The 18,541-nt window shown below is 46.2% G+C and overlaps 1 protein-coding gene across 1 annotated transcript in view; it reads right to left on the bottom strand.

Moving 5' to 3' along the window:
- Positions 1–18,541, bottom strand: part of myo5b (myosin VB) — a 398,451-nt gene that overhangs the window by 168,391 nt on the left and 211,519 nt on the right. Inside the window, exons 8-9 of the mRNA XM_068030536.1 lie at positions 7,889–7,996; positions 7,145–7,254 (exon numbers count right to left, since the gene is read on the bottom strand). Of these exons, the coding sequence (XP_067886637.1) occupies positions 7,145–7,254; positions 7,889–7,996 (218 nt within the window). The remainder of the gene's footprint in view (positions 1–7,144; positions 7,255–7,888; positions 7,997–18,541) is intronic.

Consider the following 18,541-nt stretch of genomic DNA (forward strand, 5'->3'; position numbering starts at 1 on the left):
TTGCACACATGCTGGTCCCGGGGACTGGAAAGGTTCCCGGATTCCCACATGCAGCAAGAGGAGCAAACCACAGCTTTAAGCTCTCCTGCCATGACTAAACACTTTAAATTGAAAACTTTAGAAGACTATTATAATAAAGAAATTAATCAACTAATTCTTGCTAAAACAATGACTTACATAGAACATAGAGAACAAAGAACAAAGAACAGTACAGCACAGTACAGGCCCTTCGGCCCACGATGTTGTGTCGAACCTTTAACCTACTCTAAGATCAAACTCACTCCCTACCCTTCATTCTACTATCATCCATGTACCTATCCAAGAGTTGCTTAAATGCCCCTAATGTATCTGCCTCTACCACCACAGCTGGCAGCGCATTCCACGCACCCACCACTCTCTGTGTAAAGAACCTACCTCTGACATCGCCCCGAAACCTTCCTCCAATCACCTTAAAATTATGCCCCCTGGTGATAGCCCTTTCCACCCTGGGAAAAAGTCTCTGACTATCCACTCTATGCCTCTCATCATCTTGTACCCCTCTATCAAGTCACCTCTCATCCTTCTTCGCTCCAATGAGAAAAGCCCTAGCTCCCTCAATCTTTCTTCGTAGGGCGGCACAGTGGCGCAGTGGTTAGCACCGCAGCCACATAGCTCCAGCGACCCGGGTTCAATTCTGGGTACTGCCTGTGTGGAGTTTGCAAGTTCTCCCTGTGTCTGCGTGGGTTTCCTCCGGGTGCTCCGGTTTCCTCCCACAAGCCAAAAGACTTGCAGGTTGATAGGTAAATTGGCCAATATAAATTGCCCCTAGTATAGGTAGGTGGTAGGGAAATATATAGGGACAGGTAGGGATGTGGTGGGAATATGGGATTAGTGTAGGATTAGTATAAATGGGTGGTTGATGGTCGGCACAGACTCGGTGGGCCAAAAGGCCTGTTTCAGTGCTGTATCTCTAAATCTAAAAAAAAATCTAGGACATGCCCTCCAGTCCAGGCAGCATCCTGGTAAATCTCCTCTGTACCCTCTCTAAAGCTTCCACATCCTTCCTATAATGAGGCGACCAGAACTGAACACAATATTCCAAGTGTGGTCGAACCAGGGCCTTATAGAGCTGCAGCATAACCTCGCGGCTCTTAAACTCAATCCCCCTGTTAATGAAAGCCAACACACCATACGCCTTCTTAACAACCCTATCAACTTGGGTGGCAACTTTGAGCGATCCATGGACATGGACCCCAAGATCCCTCTGTTCCTCCACACTACCAAGAATCCTGTCTTTAAGCCTGTATTCCGCATTCAAATTCGACCTTCCAAAATGAATCACTTCACACTTTTCCAGGTTGAACTCCATCTGCCACTTCTCAGCCCAGCTCTGCGTCCTGTCAATGTCCCGTTGCAACCTACAACAGCTTTCCACACTATCCACAACTCAAGCAACCTTCGTGTCATCGGCAAACTTGCTAACCCAGCCTTCCACTTCCTCATCCAAGTCATTTATAAAAATCACAAAGAGCAGAGGTCCCAGAACAGATCCTTGTTGAACACCACTGGTCACCGAGCTCCATGCTGAATACTTTCCATCTACTACCACCCTCTGACTTCTATGGGCCAGCCAATTTTGTATCCAGACAGCCAACTTTCCCTGAATCCCATGCCTCCTTACTTTCTGAATGAGCCTACCATGGGGAACCTTATCAAATGCCTTGCTAAGATCCATATACACCACATCCACTGCTCTTCCTTCATCAACGTGTTTTGTCACATCTTCAAAGAATTCAATAAGGCTTGTGAGGCATGACCTACCCCTCACAAAGCCATGCTGACTGTCTCTAATCAAACCATGCTTTTCCAAATAATCAAATAATCATAATTACAATTCAATCCAGGTTGAAAAATACCCACCAGGACTTACTCACCAGTCAGCTGTGCTCTTTAGAAACTCTCAGCCCCCCTCACGCTCTTTGAGGACAGGTAGGAAATGAAAGGAGCTCCTCGCTCCCTCCTCACTGAACTCCCTCAGTCACAAAACTCCCACTTTAGCACTCTAATGCAGCCCCAAGTCAGCGCTCCAGTGCAAACTTGTAAATTTTTAGTGCCTTGATCTTTTGAAATTTGCTCACTTGGCCTTGCAAAAATCGTAATGCGGCCCGACGCCTGAAAAGGTTGCACAACCCTATTCTAGGTGGAAGAAGTCACGGGTTTGAAAGGTGCTGTCGAAGGAGCCTTGATGAGTTGCTGCAGTGCATCTTGTGGATGGTACACACTGCTGCCACTGTGCGTCGGTGGCGGAAGGAGTGAATGTTGAAGGTGGTGGATGGGGTGCCAATCAAGTGGGCTGCTTTGTCCTTGATGGTGTCGAGCCTCTTGAATGCTGTTGGAGCTGCACCCATCCAGGCAAATGGAGAGTATTCCATCACACCCCTGACTTGTGCCTTGTAGATGGTGGATAGGCAATGGGAGTCAGGAGGAGAGTTACTCGCTGCAGAATTCCCAGCCTCTGACCTGCTCTTGTAGCGACAGCATTTATGTGGCTGTTCCAGTTCGGTTTCTGGTTAATGGTAACCCCAGGATGTTGATAGTGGGGGATACAGCGATGGTAATGTCATTGAACATCAAGGGGATATGGTTAGATTCCCTCTTGTTTGAGATGGTCATTGCCTGCACAAATGTCGCTTACCACTTATCAGCCCAAGTCTGGATATTGTCCAGGTTTTTCAGCATCTGGACATGGGCTGCTTCAGTATCAGAGGAGTCGCAAATGGTGCTGAAGATTGTGCAATCATCAGCGAGCAGCCCCACTTCTGACCTTATGATAGAGGGAAGGTCATTGATGAAGCAGCTGACGATAGTTGGGCCCAAGACACTACCCTAAGGAACTCCTGCAGTGATATCCTGGGACTGAGATGATTGACCTCCAACAACCACAACCATCTTCCTTTGTGCTTGGTATGATTCCAACCAGCAGAGAATTTTTCCCCTGATTACCATTGACTCCAGTTTTGCTAGGGTTCCTTGATGCCACACTCAGTTGAATACGATCTTGATGTCAAGGGCAGTCACTCTCACCCCACCTCTGGAGTTCAGCTCTTTTGACCATGTTTGGACAAAGGCTGTAATGAAGTCAGGAGCTGAGCGGCCCTGGCGGAACCCAAACTGAGCATCAGTGAGCAGGTTATTACTGAGCAAGTGCGCTGTCGACAACCCCTTCCATCACTTTTCTGATGATTGAGAGTAGACTGAGAGCAGTAATTGGCTGGGCTGTATTTGTCATGCTTTTTGTGCACAGGACATATTATACAACATAGAAACAGGCCTTTCGGCCCATCGTGTATGTGCCATCCATCAAGCACCTAACTATTCTAATCCCATTTTCCTGCACTTGGCCCGTAGCCTTGTATGCTATGGCGTTTCAAGTGCTCATCTAAATACTTCTTAAATGTTGTGAGGGTTCCTGCCTCTATCACCCCTTCAGGCAGTGTGTTCTAGATTCCAACCACACTTGGAGTGAAAAAATATTTCCTCAAATCCCCCTGCCAATTACCTTAAATCTATGCCCCGCTAAGAACATAGAACATAGAACATTACAGCGCAGTGCAGGCCCTTCGGCCCTCGATGTTGCGCCGACCTGTGAAACCATCTGACCTACACTATTCCATTTTCATCCATATGTCTATCCAATGACCACTTAAATGCTCTTAAAGTTGGCAAGTCTACTACTGTTGCAGGCAGGGCGTTCCACGCCCCTACTACGCTCTGAGTAAAGAAACTACCTCTGACATCTGTCCTATATCTATCACCCCTCAACTTAAAGCTATGTCCCCTCGTGTTTGCCATCACCATCCGAGGAAAAAGGCTCTCACTATCCACCCTATCTAACCCTCTGATTATCTTATATGTCTCGATTAAGTCACCTCTCCTCCTCCTTCTCTCCAACGAAAACAACCTCAAGTCCCTCAGCCTTTCCTCGTAAGACCTTCCCTCCATACCAGGCAACATCCTAGTAAATCTCCTCTGCACCCTTTCCAAAGCTTCCACATCCTTCCTATAATGCGGTGACCAGAACTGCACGCAATACTCCAGGTGCGGCCGCACCAGAGTTTTGTACAGCTGCAGCATGACCTCATGGCTCCGAAACTCGATCCCCCTACTAATAAAAGCTAACACACCATATGCCTTCTTAACAGCCCTATTAACCTGGGTGGCAACTTTCAGGGATTTATGTACCTGGACACCAAGATCTCTCTGCTCATCTACACTACCAAGAATCTTCCCATTAGCCTAGTACTCTGCATTCCTGTTACTCCTTCCAAAGTGAATCACCTCACACTTTTCCGCATTAAACTCCATTTGCCATCTCTCAGCCCAGCTCTGCAGCCTATCTATGTCCCTCTGTAACCTACAACATCCTTCGGCACTATCCACAACTCCACCGACCTTCGTGTCATCCGCAAATTTACTAACCCACCCTTCTACACCCTCATCCAGGTCATTTATAAAAATGACAAACAGCAGTGGCCCCAAAACAGATCCTTGCGGTACACCACTAGTAACTAAATTCCAGGATGAACATTTGCCATCAACCACCTTTCAGCTAGCCAATTTCTGATCCAAAGCACTAAATCACCTTCAACCCCATACTTATGTATTTTCTGCAATAGCCTACCGTGGGGAACCTTATCAAACGCCTTACTGAAATCCATATACACCACATCCACGGCTTTACCCTCATCCACCTGTTTGGTCACCTTCTCAAAAAACTCAATAAGGTTTGTGAGGCACGACCTACCCTTCACAAAACCGTGCTGACTATCGCTAATGAACTTATTCTTTTCAAGATGATTATAAATCCTATCTCTTATAACCTTTTCCAACATTTTACCCACCTTTTCCAACATTTTAAGGGAAAGAGTTTCTTCCTATCTAACCTATCAATGCCCCTCATAATTTTGTATACCTCAATCATGTCCCCCCCTCAGCCTTCTCTGCTCTAAGGAAAACAACTCTAGCCTTTTCAGTATCTCTTCATAGCTGAAATGCTCCAGCCCAGGCAACATCCTGATGAATATCCTCTGCACCCTCTCCAGTGCAATCACATCCTTCCTATAGTTCTGTACACATATATATACTGTACACAGTATAGAACTGTACACAGGACTCCAGCTGTGGCCTAACTCGTGTTTTATACAGCTCCATCATAACCTCCCTGCTCTTATATTCTATGCCTCGGCTAATAAAGGCAAGTATCCCATATGCCTTCCTAACCACCTTATCTCCCTGTGCTGCTTCCTTCAGTGATCTATGGACAAGTACACCAATGTCCCTCTGACCCTCTGTACTTCCTAGGGTCCTACCATCCATTGTTTAATCGCTTGCCTTGTTAGTCCTCCCAAAATGCATCACCTCACACTTCTCAGGATTAAATTCCATTTGCCACTACTCCGCCCATCTTACCAGCCCAACTGTATCGTCCTGTATGTAATCTAAGGCTTTCCTCCTCACTATTTACGACCACCAGTTTTCGTGCCATCTGCAAACTTATTGATCATACCTCTTACATTCACGTCAAATTATTAATGTACACTACAAACAGCAAGGGTCCCAGCATGGATCCCTGTGGTACACCCCCACTAGTCACAGGCTTCCACTTGCAAATACAATCCTCGACTATCACCCTCTGCCTCCTGCCACTAAGCCAATTTTGGATTCAATTTGCCAAATTGCCCTGAAACCCATGGGCTCTTACCTTCTTAACCAATCTCCCATGTGTGATCTTATCAAAAGCCTTACTGAAGTCCATGTAGACTACATCAACTGCTTTACTCTCATCTGCACATCTAGTCACCGCCTTGAAAAATTCAATAAAGTTAGTTAGACACGATCTCCTACTGACAAAGCCATGCTGTCTATCCCTGATTAATCCCTGCCTCTCCAAGTGGAGATTAATCCTGTCCCTCAAAATTTTTTCCAATAGTTTCCCAACCACTGATACCTGGGCAATTTTCCACATTGTCGGGTTGATGCCAGTGCTGTAGCTGTACTGGAACAGTCCGGCTAGGGGCGCAGCTAGTTCTGGAGCACATCTTCAGTCCAATTGATAAATGTTCAAAACAAGGTTCGTTTGAAGGGTAACCACTTTACAGGTACCCATAATTAAGCTGGCAACATCAATGAATTTCCTTCAGACTTTTCTTCATGCCCTGGCTGATAACATGATATTTCCAGAGGTGCTGGTAACCCTTTGGAACAGAAACAAAGTTATCTTTCTTCATGGACGGACCAAGACAGAGTGAGTGCTGTCAGGCAGTTCGATGAGGAACTCATCCAGGCAAGTGATGAGTATTTCACTGTACTCCTGACTTGTGCCTTGCAGATGGTAGGGAGTGTCTGAGGTGGCAGGCGTACCCAGATACTCGCTTTCGCCTTTAGTCATATGGCTTGTCTAATTAAACTCTGGTTAATTATGACCCCAAAATGTTGTGTAGTTCCATATTTATTACTAAATCATGGCAAGTCTTCACACAACCTTAGAGCACTTCCACAACATCTCATATGGTCAAACTGCAACTTACAATTTAACGTTTTTCTATACTTACATCTTGCAAGGGCTTTACACATCAAACTATTCGAACATCAAATATAATCACATCCTCACACCCAGGAGCGGCTTCAGGTTGAGAAAAAATGATGGCAAACTGGCCACTTCATAGTTGGGTATTTCTCAACTACTTGTTGCATCAAATGGCTCTAAGGCATAAAATGGCACAAGCACTTCACCTCATTAAATGAAGAGGACCACTGTATTGCAGCCCAGTATGAAATGAGGACGAGCCTGATCTATCAATCCTGAGACTCCCCCCTGCACCCATTACACACCTACTTTTCGCTTAATCTACCCTGCATTTATCAAAGAAAAACTCACCTAGCAAGGAGAAGATTCAAAACTATAACATAATGTCCAAGTTCAAGCAATGGATATAAACCACTGACCATTTGGTTTGGCAGCGCATCACTTACTCATGAGGTTAGAGAGAGCCCTACCGCTCACATTAGTTTTACACAGATGAAAGACTAGTGTCTGTGGTGCAGCCACTAACCAAAGCCATTGAAGTACGTTTTATTTGGAGTAAATGCTCTGTATATGACTTACAGCAACACCGCAAGTGTCTCCATCTCTTTCAGACATAATCTCTACGTTTCCCAAGTGGAGAAGTGAAGCTATTACTCTATAAAGGTTCATTTGGTGTGTGTCCTTTACACCTGAAAGAAATTCATTACTATTAGCTACAGTTGCAAATGTACAAAGATCTTCAAATCAGCAATTTCCCGAACTCCAAACACAAGGTTGTTCCATTTAAACTGCATTCTAAAGTCAAAATAATGCCTGTTGGCCACAGTGTTCTGAACTAGAATTTTCCACATGAAATTCCAAACACAAAAGATGTTTGTACCCAATTACGCGCATGGGCCAAGTCTTGCAACTTTTAACAAATACACCTTCTTTCCTCCCCTCCCCCAACAGCACCAACTTTGGTTTATACAGGGTTCTGGTTCCTCAGATGCCAGTACTCCTTACCCAAGTGGCCTTTCCTCACTTGGAGATCGCGACAAGTGAGGACAAGCATTCCACTCATTCATGGTATACATCGCATCGAAGCCTGATCATGTCCTTGCCTGACACCAACAGGAGTCACTGGACAGTGACCGGGATTGGAAACTCTACCTGCTATTTTCCCCTCCTTAGCCTAAGAGTACCAAAATCAATTGTACGCGCCAACCTTTAACACACACTTTTATGAAAGTATTGCCACTTTAAAATTACACCAAATTCAAGACTCTCAGAGACATAATAGAACTAATTTCAACTTTCGAAATACCAGACCTTTGCCCTTACCAAGCAGTGTGAAGGCATTCCGTGTTCTCTCAAAATCTCCAGCGTCATTAACTCCATCTATTCGTGTGTCACCACCCTGCGTGGTATAAAAATAGTCTTCTGCACTGCCTGAAAGACAGCAACATTCTAGTTATTCATAATTACAGATATACAGAAGGTCAGGAGTGTATATTGTTGTTCCATGCTGGAAGATAAAGTGGTTGTGGCAGTCATTACAAGTTCATCAAGGGAACATTTTAATGCTAGAAAATAAAGAGATCATAGATTACAACAGAATTAATCTGCATACTTAAAGTAGAATTAAAAGTTTAAAGGGATGGGATTTTTTTGTTGTTGCAATTTTCAATTTTACAATGATTCTAGATTACAATTAGGATCCTGGCATATTTTGCATAAAATTATAATAACACACAACTCAGTTAATTTGTTAGAAACCATATATGGTTTCACTGCAATCAAGATGATGCATTCCACAATTACTTAGATACTCTTTCTTTAATGATTTTCGATTACCAAGGAGATTCCTGACTAAAACAATGTGCATAAAAGCTGAAAATCGAAGTAAAAATAGGAAGTAACATTTGGTCTTTCCCCACTCCCAAATCCTTCTAAGATTCATTGCTAGATCACAGTTTTCATAAGCGGAGTAGTTATTTTGTACGGAAAGCTGTGTTATTCTTTGCTGACATGGGTTAGCATAGCCCAAGTAAAACAATTAACCTTAAATCAAGGCAAATCAGCGCCCACCACATCCTCCCCTCACTGCAATCATCAGAAAATTACCGCAGCACCACACAGAATGGTAGAGCACAGAAGTGTGCTAACTCATTGCCCTGCAAATTTTTCCCCTTCAAATAATCCAATTTCCTTTTGAAATTTATATCGTATCTGCTTTCACCACACTTTCAGGCAGTGCATTCCAGATCATATCAACCAAGCTGTGTAAAAATGTTTTCTCTCATGTTGCCTGTAGTTCTTTTGCCAGTACTCCTTACATCTGTGTCCTCTGGTTACCGAACCTTCTCCTACTGGAAATAGCTTCACTTACATACTCATCAAAAGCTTTCCTCATTTTGAATACCTCTATTAAATCCCTTAACCTTCTCTGTTCCAAGGACAGCAACCCCAACTTCTAGTTTCGCATAATATCCACTCTATTGCTGATTTAAGCCAGGAAGCGAATGGTGCTGGAAGGTGGGATTAGATTGGGCGACTAGTTTTTGTGGCCGGCACAGACACGATAGGCTAAATGGCCTCCTTCTGTGCCGTAATTTTTCAATGGTTCTAAATTTCTCGATGCACGGGTGGCCTGAAGGGGATGGGGCAGAGCTGCTGAGAGGTCAGGAAACTCGGAAGAATGGGCTACCCGTATGGCCTGTAGAATTTAATTGCAGGGCTACTTTCAATTTTTACTCTGTGGGGTTCCTACCCACAGGCAGCCTGATTGACAGGCTGGAGGCCTTTCAGGCAGGAAGCCTGCTTCACAGGGCCGAAGCCTACGAGAGCATGTAGTTGTATTAGGGTAGTGAGAGAGACTGTGGGCTGGGCCAGTGTCCAGATTGTGGGGGTTGGGGAAGGGGGCCTGAAATGTGGGGGTCCGATGGTGGTCTGGGAGGTCCTGAAAGTGGTTGGGGAAGGGGAGATGGTGTTCCGATGGTGGTGGTGGTGGGAGTAGACAGATTGCATTTTAGCCTCTGGCATGACCTCAAACCACCTGTTTTTGCAAGTTAAAATTCAGCCCTAAGCCTTTGTTTGTAAAGCAAGGATCCCATTTGCATTTTTAATAGCCATATGAATATGTCCTACAATCTTAGAATGCTTGCCTGCATACACTCCAGATCTCTCTGTTGCTGAACCGTCTATAAAATTGTAATATTTAGTTGAGACTGCTGCTCTTCATTCTCATCATCAAAATGCATCAACTTCACACTTCCCTACGTTAAATTGCATCTGCTGTGTGTCTGCCCATCTCAATCAGCCTGTCTTTGTTACAGAATAAGGGGGCACACATTTAAAACTGTGATGTGTGAGGAATTTCTTCTCAGAAGGTGGTGAATCCCTGGAATTCTCTACCTCAGAGAGTTGTGGAGACTCGGTCACTAAATGTATTTAAGGAGGAGGTAGATAGATTTTTGAAATCTCGGAGTCGAGGGATATGCGGAGCAGGCCCGAAAGAGGAGTTGAGGCCTGGGACAGATCAGCCATGATCTTATTGAATGGCAGGGCAGGCTTGAGGGGCTGAATGGCCTACCCCTGCTCCTATTTCTTATGTTCTTAGCTGCTCCTGCAATTTATCATACCCCTTATTGTTTACTACATTTCCAAATTTTTTGTCATTTTTGAATTTAAGTCCTGCACACCCACATCCATATCATTAAGACATAGCAAAAAACAGTGGGACTAATTCTGACCCCTGTGAAACACCACTGTATACTTCTCTCCAGGCTGACAGCCATTCACCACTACTCTCTAACTTCAGAACACTGACCTGAAACATTAGCCATATCTACAAACAGCCTGACCCCCATGGAGGATGAGGCCTTACAGCTGGCAGGGCACCAGGCCAGCAGCTCTATCAGTGATGGCGAAGCAGGAGTGCTCACCCAAGTGGGTGACTGAACAGATGCAGGGGCACAAGGGTACATCTGGCACACACAAGACATTGTGCTCATGTGTCCAACACTGGACACACAGAGCTCCACAATAGGGATGCAATGGGAAGCCCTTAATCCTTCAATCTATCTGTTCTCTCATGCAGGTCAGTGTCATGCAGAAGTGCAGACAGCTGGAGTGACTGAGGGCCAGTTGCCTGCCTCTAAAGGAAGAGGGTGGATCCTCAGATAGTGCACAGTCACATCATTCCCCTGCACCCTCCACCAGTGCAGATACTCTCACGTCAGTGGGTATCTGTTGGCACGTAGATTCAGGCACACAATCTGGTGAGCACAGCACAGACATTCTCAAGAAGCTGACAGAGGCTGTGACTGCTGAGGGACTGTGGGAGGCTAGGCCAATGCTGAGCCTCAGGCTGATGACATCCCTCTGGAGTTGTCGGAAACAGGCAAAAGCTCCAGCTACACTGAGAGGCAAGGGAACATTTTGCAGAGCTTCCAGAGGCCATGCGCACCCATACTCAGATGGTGCAAGAGTCCATCCAGACCGTGAATGCTGCCAGTGTGTGTGCATATGGCCTCCATAGAGATATTGGCAACTCTAACATGGAGAGGCAGATCCGGTAGATCACTCAGTGGATGCTGGAGATGCGCACAGAGGCACATACCATCGCCTTGTACACAAGCTCTCTGCAGCAGTAGCAAGGCAAGAGGGAGACAAGGTGCCTGGAGTTTCCACCAGGTCCTCACACTTCTCCGGTCAGTAGGTAGGTACAAGGGTGCACTGCAAGGAATGAGGAGTGCATGGCTTGTGCATCTGGGAGCTCCTCTGATGGTGCTCCTGGTGTGGACAGCAGCTCCTCAGCTACTCAACCAGATACACCAGCACCTTGAGTAGCTAAGACATTAGAAGATAAGGCTGAAGCATTTGCAACAATCTTCAGCCAGAAGTGCCGAATTGATAATCCATCTCGGCCTTCTCCTGAAGTCCCCAGCATCACAGATGCCAAACTTCAGCCAATTCGATTCACTCCGCGTGATATCAAGAAACGACTGAAGGCATTGGATACTGCAAAAGCTATGGGCCCTGACAATATTCCGGCAATAGTACTGAAGACCTGTGCTCCAGAATTTTCTGCGCCCCTAGCCAAGCTGTTCCAGTACAGCTACAACACTGGCATCTACCTGCAATGTGGAAAATTGCCCAGGTATGTCCTGTACACAAAAAGCAGGACAAGTCCAACCCGGCCAACTACCGCCCCTTCAGTCTATTCTCAATCATCAGTAAAGTGATGGAAGGCATCATCAACAGTGCTATCAAGCAGCACTTGCTTAGCAATAACCTGCTCAGTGATGCTCAGTTTGGGTTCCGCCAGGGTCACTCAGCTCCTGACCTCATTACTGCCTTGGTTCAAACATGGACAAAAGAACTGAACTCAAGAGGTGAGGTGAGAGTGACTGCCCTTGACATCAAGGCAGCATTTGACCGAGTATGGCATCAAGGAGCCCTAGCAAAACTGAGATCAATGGGAATCAGGGGGAAAACCCTCCGCTGGCTGGAGTAATACCTAGCACAAAGGAAGATGGTTGTGGTTGTTGGAGGTCAATCATCTGAGCTTCAGGACATCACTGCAGGAGTTCCTCAGGGTAGTGTCCTAGGCCCAACCATCTTCAGCTACTTCATCAATAACCTTCCTTCAATCATAAGGTCAGAAGTGGGGATGTTCGCTGATGATTGTGCAATTTCAGCACCATTTGTGACTCCTCAGATACTGAAGCAGTCCATGTAGAAATGCAGCAAGACCTGGACAATATCCAGGCTTGGGCTGATAAGTGGCAAGTAACATTCGCGCCACACAAGTGCCAGGCAATGACCATCTCCAACAAGAGAGAATCTAACCATCTCCCCATGACATTCAATGGCATTACCATCGCTGAATCCCCCACTATCAACATCCTAGGGGCTACCATTGACCAGAAACTGAACTGGAGTAGCCATATAAATACCGTGGCTACAAGAGCAGGTCAGAGGCTAGGAATCCTGAGGCGAGTAACTCACCTCCTGACTCCCCAAAGCCTGTCCACCATTTACAAGGCACAAGTCAGGAGTGTGATGGAATACTCTCCACTTGCCTGGATGGGTGCAGCTCCAACAACACTCAAGAAGCTTGACACCATCCAGGACAAAGCAGCCCACTTGATTGGCACCCCATCTACAAACATTCACTCCCTCCACCACCGGCGCACAGTGGCAGCAGTGGGTACCATCTACAAGATGCACTGCAGCAATGCACCAAGGCTCCTTAGAAAGCACCTTCCAAACCCGTGACCTCTACCAACTAGAAGGACAAGGGCAGCAAATACATGGGAACACCACCACCTGCAAGTTCTCCTCCAAGTCACACACCATCCTGACTTGGAACTATATCGCCATTCCTTCACTGTCGCTGGATCAAAATCCTGGAACTCCCTTCCTAACAGCACTGTGGGTGTGCCTACCCCACATGGACTTCAGTGGTTCAAGAAGGCAGCTCACCACCACCTTCTCAAGGGCAATTAGGGATGGGCAATAAATGCTGGCCTGGCCAGCGACGCCCACATCCCACGAATGAATTTTTTTTTTAAAAAAAGAGGGTCCTGCACCTATGCAGTAGCCCCTCTGCCTGCCAGGGCCCTCCAGGCCTCAAGCAGCCAGAGAATAGCTGCCAAGGTCATCCCAGGCCACAGGGCAGCAAGATCAGCAGCATACCCCCATCTCAACTCCAAGTGCAGGGGGAGCATATCACATGTGCCATGTATACGAGAACTGCAATGATACAACAATCATGAACTAACTCTGAAGAGTTATGGAAAATGGACTTAGCCTTTAAAAAGATGAGCCTTTATTTTAAAAAGTGAACAATAGTCCAAAGAAAAAGGGACTGGCCTTTAGTGTATTTAAACTGTCCGACAAAGACAAAGGACAAATCTTCAAAGCTAAAAGGTGTCAATGGAACCCACGCTACTTCGATCCTAAAACATTCCAGAATTGAATGTGTTCTTCTGACACAAGGGAGGTGTGAAGTAGCCACATCCTGGGTCATTGTGCGATCACCATGGTGTAGAAATCAGAGCGTCTCCTACCAGGAGGAGAGAGATAACAGCATTTCCTTAAAAAATGACACAGCTAGAGAGATAGACTCACCCAGGAGAGAAGCAACATCTAACCGCGTCCGTTCCAGCCAAGCCAGCAAGCACATGCCCTGCTGTAGAATCTGACATCTACAGTATATAGCAGTGAGAGCTAGAACTAACTCACCGTCTTCAATTGAACCTCCCAATCAAGAGAAAAATCTACACTCATCTCAGGCCTGCATCCATTTGGAACTTGACTTCCAAGGGAATTTAACAGCTTTTATCATAACCTTCCCCCCTACTAAAAGCCACTTTCCTTTTTCCCTTCACTATCTGTCTCCTCTTGTGTGTGTGTGGGTGTTTACTATCCGAGAGATAGAGCACAATAACAGGCCCTTCGGTCCACCAAGTCCGTGCCGACCAACAACCACCCATTTATACTAATCCTACATTAATCCCACATTCCCGACCACATCCCCACCATCCTCCTACCACCTACCTACACTTGGGGCAAAGTACATGGCCAATTTACCTTCCAACCTGCAAGTCTTTGGCTGTGGCAGGAAACCGTAGCATCCAGCGGAAACCCACGCGGTCACAGGGAGAACTTGCAAATTCCGCACAGGCAGCACCCAGAATTGAAACCAGGTAGCTGGATTTGTGAGGCTGCAGTGCTAACCACTGCATCACTGTGCCGCCCCGAACATTGTGGCTTACTCTGATATCAAACAATTCTGGTTACTCTGATATTGAACACTGTGGGTTACACTGATATTAGACATTGTGCGTTCCCCTGATATTAGACATTGTGGGTTCACCTGATATTAAATACTGTGGGTTACTCTGATATGAAACACTGTGTGTGACTCTGATATGAAACACTGTGGGTTACTCTGATATGAAACACTGTGGGTTACTCTGATATGAAACACTGTGGGTTACTCTGATATGAAACACTGTGGGTTACTCTGATATGAAACACTGTGGGTTACTCTGATATGAAACACTGTGGGTTACTCTGATATGAAACACTGTGTGTGACTCTGATATGAAACACTGTGGGTTACTCTGATATGAAACACTGTGGGTTACTCTGATATGAAACACTGTGGGTTACTCTGATATGAAACACTGTGGGTTACTCTGATATGAAACACTGTGGGTTACTCTGATATGAAACACTGTGGGTTACTCTGATATGAAACACTGTGGGTTACTCTGATATGAAACACTGTGGGTTACTCTGATATGAAACACTGTGGGTTACTCTGATATGAAACACTGTGGGTTACTCTGATATGAAACACTGTGGGTTACTCTGATATGAAACACTGTGGGTTACTCTGATATGAAACACTGTGGGTTACTCTGATATGAAACACTGTGGGTTACTCTGATATTACACTGTGGGTTACTCTGATATTAAACATTGTGGGTCACACTGATATTGAACATTGTGGGTCACTCTGATATTAAACATTGTGGGTTACTCAGCTTTTTTCTTTGTGGGTAAATCTGATATTGAAAATTGTGGTTTGCTCAGATATTAAACATTGTGGGTGACCCTAGTATTAAACACGGTGGGTAACCCTGATATTAAACACTGTGGGTAACTCTGATAATAAATATTGTACAACAGTGTGTGTGCGTGCGCAAGCAATTGCGTGAGTGGATGCAGTTTCAACAATTTCAGAAAAAGGCGTATTGATCAATAAACAATTGACTTTCTGTTTTTAAAACCTAAAAGAAAACCTGTTGCTGCCTCTTTATTGGAAAAATTAAACACCAAGGGGCTAAACTATAATACAAATATACTTGCTGCAGTCAGGAGGGGAGTTGAACAGCGGAAACCACCCACATCACACCATGTGGTTGTAACACATGCGTAAGTCAGTTAAGAAGAGCACCTAGCTGCACTTGGGGCTCACAGTCGAAAACACTAAGTAGATGTTAAGCCTTGCATTTGTTGGGCCATTCAATAAAGGGTTCACATATTGTAGCTCCAACTCCTTCCAATTCTTGCTGGTCATTGAGACTTCATCTACAGCCTAGCTCCCTCAATGGGCTGGAAGTGATGGACTAAGCAGTGTTCGGTCAGCTCCTCAGCCTTGCCACTGTGCTAAGTGCACTTGGGCACTGGGTGATGGGAGTGCAAAATGAAGGAGGCAACAGCAGATCTGCAAAAAGGTAAAGCTTTACTGGAATGCTTCTAAAAGGTAATAAGGGTCAGAAGAAATATCTGTGTATAAGCATGTACTCAGCCTCCCTTGCATGCATCTTATTGTGCCTTGTCTGTGGTCCATGGGATCCATCATCATGCATCGCCTGGTCAGCTGCCTCCTCCACATACTCATTGTTGGAGGAGGCATCGCGATCAACCATGTCCTCGTTGTTCAATGCCTCCCCCTCTGCAGTGCCAGGGTGTGCAGTGTACTGCAGAGCATCACAATTCGAGACCCTTGCTGGGCCATACTGAAGCGCTTGACCAGATCGATCCAGGCACCTGAATCGCATCTTCAGAAGCCCTATGGCCTGCTCGATGCTCACTCGGGTTACCCTGTGGCAGGTGTTGTAACTCACCTCTACATCCATGTGTGGGTTCCTCACAGGCATGACCAGCCATATCTTTAGTGGTTAGCCCTAGTCTGACAATATCCCTGAAGGCGTGCAGAATGCCGGAAGAGCTGTGGCACCTGAACTATGTAGGTGTCGTGTCTACTTCCTGGGAACCGTGCACACACCTGAAAGATTGGCTTTCACTGTTTGCAGACGAGTTGAACATTGAGCGAGTGGAAGCCTTTCTGTTGAAGACGACTGCTGGCTGGATCATGGGAGCCTTGACGGTCTCATGCGTGCAGCTGATAACAACACCTTGCACCTGGGAGAATCTAGCAATGGCCCCGAACCCAATGACCTCTCTTCCCAAAATCCACAAACGGGACTGTCCCGGCAGACCCATTGTGTCAGCCTGCTCCTGCCCCACTGAACTTATTTCTTCCTATCTAGACTCTATCTTTTCTCCGCTGGTCCAGTCTCTTCCCACCTACATCCGTGACTCTTCTGACGCCCTACGTCATTTTGACAATTTCCAGTTTCCTGGTCCCAACCGCCTCCTCTTCACTATGGACGTCCAATCGCTCTACACCTCCATCCCCCACCAGGATGGTTTGAGGGCTCTCCGCTTCTTCCTGGAACAGAGGCCCAACCAGTCCCCATCCACCACCACCCTCCTCCGCCTGGCTGAACTTGTTCTCACATTGAACAACTTCTCCTTCAACTCCACGCACTTCCTTCAAGTAAAAGGTGTCGCTATGGGTACCCGCATGGGTCCTAGTTATGCCTGTCTTTTTGTGGGATATGTCGAACATTCTTTGTTCCAGTCCTACTCAGGCCCCCTCCCCCAACTCTTTTTCCAGTACATTGATGACTGTATCGGTGCCGTTTCCTGCTCCCGCCCCGAACTAGAAAACTTTATCAACTTTGCTTCCAGTTTCCACCCTTCTCTCACCTTTACATGGTCCATCTCTGACACTTCCCTTCCCTTCCTCGACTTCTCTGTCTCCATCTCTGGGGATAGGTTGTCTACCAATATCCATTATAAGCCCACTGACTCCCACAGCTACCTCGACTACACTTCTTCACACCCTACCTCCTGTAAGGACTCCATTCCATTCTCCCAGTTTCTCCGTCTCCGACGCATCTGCTCTGATGACGCTACCTTCCATGACGGTGCTTCTGATATGACCTCCTTTTTCCTCAACCGAGGATTTCCCCCCACTGTGGTTGACAGGGCCCTCAACCGTGTCCGACCCATTCCCCGCACCTCTACCCTCACCCCTTCCCCTCCCTCCCAGAACCGTGACAGGGTTCCCCTTGTCCTCACTTTTCATCCCATCAGCCTTCATATCCAAAGGATCATCCTCCGCCATTTTCGCCACCTCCAGCGTGATGCCACTACCAGTCGCATCTTCCCCTCCCTTCCCCTGTCAGCATTCCGAAGGGATCATTCCCTCCGCGACACCCTGGTCCACTCCTCCATTACCCCCACCACCTCGTCCCCGGTTCAGGGCACCTTCCCCTGCAATCGCAGGAGGTGTAATACCTGCCCATTTACCTCCTCTCTCCTCACTATCCCAGGCCCCAAACACTCCTTTCAGGTGAAGCAGCGATTTACTTGTACTTCTTTCAATGTAATATACTGTATTCGCTGCTCACAGTGTGGTCTCCTCTACATTGGGGAGACCAAGCGCAGACTGGGTGACCGCTTTGCGGAACATCTCCGCTCAGTCCGCAAGCAGGACCCTGAGCTTCTGGTTGCTTGCCATTTCAACACTCCCCCCTGCTCTCGTGCTCACATCTCTGTCCTGGGATTGCTGCAGTGTTCCAGTGAACATCAACGCAAGCTCGAGGAACAGCATCTCATCTACCGATTAGGCACACTACAGCCTGCCGGACTGAACATTGAGTTCAATAATTTCAGAGCATGACAGCCCCCCATTTTACTTCCATTTTTAGTTATTTTTTCTTCCTTTTTTTTACATATTTTACAATCTTTTTTTGCATTTATTTCATTTCATCTTAGTTTGTTCAGTTTGCTTACCCACTGTTTTTTTCAGGTTTGCACTTGCTGCTGTTCAATATTCAGTGTATTAACACCTAATCTGTACTAATGCTTTGTCTTTCAACACACAATTAACATATTGTTTGCCTTTGCTCTGTGACCTTTTGGTCAGCTATGTGGCCTGGTCCAATCTGCACCTTCTCCTTTGTTATCTCTTGCCCCACCCCCACCTCACTTGCTTATAATCTGTGACTTTTCTAATATTTGTCAGTTCCGAAGAAGGGTCACTGACCCGAAACATTAACTCTGCTTCTCTTTCCACAGATGCTGCCAGACCTGCTGAGTGGTTCCAGCAATTCTTGTTTT

This window comes from Heterodontus francisci, chromosome 1, assembly GCF_036365525.1.
Source record: "Heterodontus francisci isolate sHetFra1 chromosome 1, sHetFra1.hap1, whole genome shotgun sequence".
Taxonomy (NCBI): domain Eukaryota; kingdom Metazoa; phylum Chordata; class Chondrichthyes; order Heterodontiformes; family Heterodontidae; genus Heterodontus; species Heterodontus francisci.